The sequence below is a fragment of the Myotis brandtii genome, unplaced genomic scaffold (assembly GCF_000412655.1).
Source record: "Myotis brandtii unplaced genomic scaffold, ASM41265v1 scaffold343, whole genome shotgun sequence".
NCBI classification, from domain to species: domain Eukaryota; kingdom Metazoa; phylum Chordata; class Mammalia; order Chiroptera; family Vespertilionidae; genus Myotis; species Myotis brandtii.
The window spans coordinates 124,951-127,794 of NW_005363209.1; the positions used below are offsets into that span (position 1 = coordinate 124,951).

At 51.9% G+C, this 2,844-nt stretch overlaps 1 protein-coding gene across 1 annotated transcript in view; it reads right to left on the minus strand.

The window, feature by feature from the left end:
• PRDM13 (PR domain containing 13) overlaps positions 1–1,515 on the minus strand; it is a 9,430-nt gene extending 7,915 nt beyond the window's left edge. The window contains exon 1 of the mRNA XM_005871479.1: positions 1,447–1,515. Coding sequence (XP_005871541.1) covers positions 1,447–1,515 — 69 coding nt within the window. The remainder of the gene's footprint in view (positions 1–1,446) is intronic.
• Between the last annotated feature and the right edge of the window lie 1,329 nt (positions 1,516–2,844).

The window sequence follows — 2,844 nt, forward strand, 5'->3', positions numbered from 1 at the left end:
CGCGCCTTTTCAATCTGGGCGGGCGCCTTTTGGCACCGCCGGCGCAAGGGCGCGGAGTTTGGTGAGAGAGTTGCGCGGCGGAGCAGCTGCAGAGTCCCACCCGAGAGGGTCACATGGAGTGGTTCCCTCAGCCTCCTGCATAATCGAGCCCTCTGAATGGCTGGCGCACAATGGTCCAGGCGACCTTCCCATTCCTAAAAATCCAATTTGTCAAGGGCGAAGAAAAGGCTCTGGTGAATCAAAGGTCCGGCGGGACCATTAATCCTCAGCATGGGGTATTGTCCGCGAGACAGTTACGATATTTTAAGTGACAAATCCACTGTATAATTTCTCCATAAATTTTGCTTCCTTTTATTGTTCGCCGACAAACCAGTTTTGGGAAATCAGTGACTACTTTAAGTCTACTTGGCTGATTCCTTTGAGCCTTGGTCTACTTCAAAGATTCTTAATTCTCTCCCCTTGGCTTTATTGTAAAGGAGATTAAACAAAGAGATGGGGACTGTTTGGAGGACTTGTTAACTTCTATTGATTTCTGGCGTGTGCCATACAGAAATTAGGCAGGTACTTGATGGGAAAACACCAGAAAATACCTACACTTTCTAAATAACGACCATATTACCATTTCAGGGGATTGGGTTCAGGCCAGTCATCTATTTAGAACAGCTTTATCGTCCCCTCTGTCCAGTTTCACCCCAAAATATGAAGCGTTTGGCCCAGTTTGGGGAGACGAGGTCAGCTGTGCATCATTGCTCTCGGGTATGGGGCCTGCATCCTCTGGAGAAGGAGAGCAGCCGCAGGGACCCAGCTATGCGGGTACCCCTAAGCTGACCGCACTGGTTCTACCCACTGTGTGTGTGTGTTTTTTTTATCATGCCCCCTCACCACACACACACGATAAACAACTGCCCCAAATCCTGATTTGCTTATAAGTTTAAAACAGTGGAGAAGTCCTTGGATCTAATTTCCTGAGAACCAAGAAACCAAACTTTTCTTTAAAAAACAACACCACCCTCTATGAAAGGTGGGAGGAAGGAGGTTGAGGGGAGCGTTAGAAACCCCTGCCTTTAGCCCAGTTCGTGACCTAGGAGAACAGGTACTTCGGAGTTAAATCATAGTGCTCTTGGTTTTCTCTTAGGAAAGACTCCGACTTGTGTGGGGACATTTATTTTCATAAAACATAGAGAAGTAATGGAGTTCATCAGGTATTTGCGACAGTTCTGCTCGCACCTGCCACGCTCTGCTAATCCCTGGCACTGCTCCCCAAATCCTATGGACTTGGACCGAGCCTGACGCAGAATTCCAGGAGAGGCCAGGGTGTCTCTGGGTCTCTGGCCTGGTGTCGTTGGCCCAACCGCTGCACGAATGGGAGGACTCCCAGCAGCCCCACGTGCAATCTCCCACTGGCTCTCCCCTGCCCAAGGAAGGTGTGATACTCATGCTACTGACCCGATGACTGCCTAACAACGGTGTCAGGACGCAAGGTGGCGACACCTGTAACTCCGCAGTTTGTCCCATGAGGCCCTCAAAGAAGCTCCGAGTGAGACCTGAGTTCGCAGTAGTGGACACGGTCCTGAGACTGGGGTCATTAAGTCTGTGCTGTCACTCGGGACTCTTCCTTCCTGAATTGCTTCAGAGCCTCAGGCTCCTAATCCTTAAAATGGGAATGATGATGGACCACTGGGCCTCCACCCACTAAGCTTGTGAAGGTCAATAGCAATGCTCGGTAGAGTGAAAGGGTTCCGGACGCTCCAAAACCTGTGGTTTGCTTAGCGGCCAGGTCTACAGGACACATGCTTGGCCGGCCTGTGCAGACCCAGCTGCTGGGGCTAAGTAGGGAGCCGCTGGCGGGCCTGCGTGGCCATGAGTTGCGGTTCCTCCGACCCTGCGGCCACACCCTGCCCAGATGCCCCTGACTTTTCCTCCCCAACGCCCCTCTGCCAGCCGCGGAGGCTGCCTGCCTCGGAGAGGAGGAAGCCTTTGATCCGGCGGCCCATGAATGGCAAAAGCCGGGGGAGGGGAGGCGGAGAGGAAACCGCTCGGCAGAGTCGAGGCCAATAAATTTAAGCCATGAACATGTCCCTCTAACCTCTGGCCTGGCGACTCCGGGATGACACCCAGTTTAAATTACCAGCGCTGTGAGCGGGAAAGAGCGAGCGCGGAGCCTGGGTTCGGGCTCCTCCCTGCACCTCCTTAATGAGTGAAAAAGCGTGAACGACACGCGAACAATTTTATCAATAGGACCATGTAAAGGCCGACTGTGAGGAAAGTTATTTATTAATATAGCCGATTGTGGCTGGTTCCCAGCCCCGAGAGAAGAAAGGGCCTGCGCCAGAGGCATTCACACCAGCTCGCCGAGTTTTATTCTGTCCTGTGGCTTGGAGTTGAAGTTCCCCAAGTGAAATAAATTGTCCACAAAGGAGGAAAGGAACACATTTTCTTTTATTTTTCCTCCCCTAAAAAGCAAGGGTGAAACCAATCTAATGTGCCCAGTGGAGCAAGATGGGCCGTGAAAGGCTGGGTGTTAAAAGTAAAAGCGGGCTGTGCAGCAAATGGGATGGAAAATTAAATGAAATTAAATAGCTTGAACGGCCGTATTGTCCCTTATTAAAAAGACACATTAATTACATGGTCTCCGCCTTATTCAAAGACAATGTTGAGACTCAATCAAAACATTCCACTCGGCTTTTTTATGGACTTAAAATGGGCGTCCGGAGGCCCCGTTAGAGCGAAATCCCTTCTGCACCGAGACGCGCGGAGAAGCGGTTTGGGGGGTGCCCTGCTCTGCGCACCGCGGGACCACGCAGGCAGGACTCCCGGCCCGGAACCGCTGCCCCTGGCGAGGCC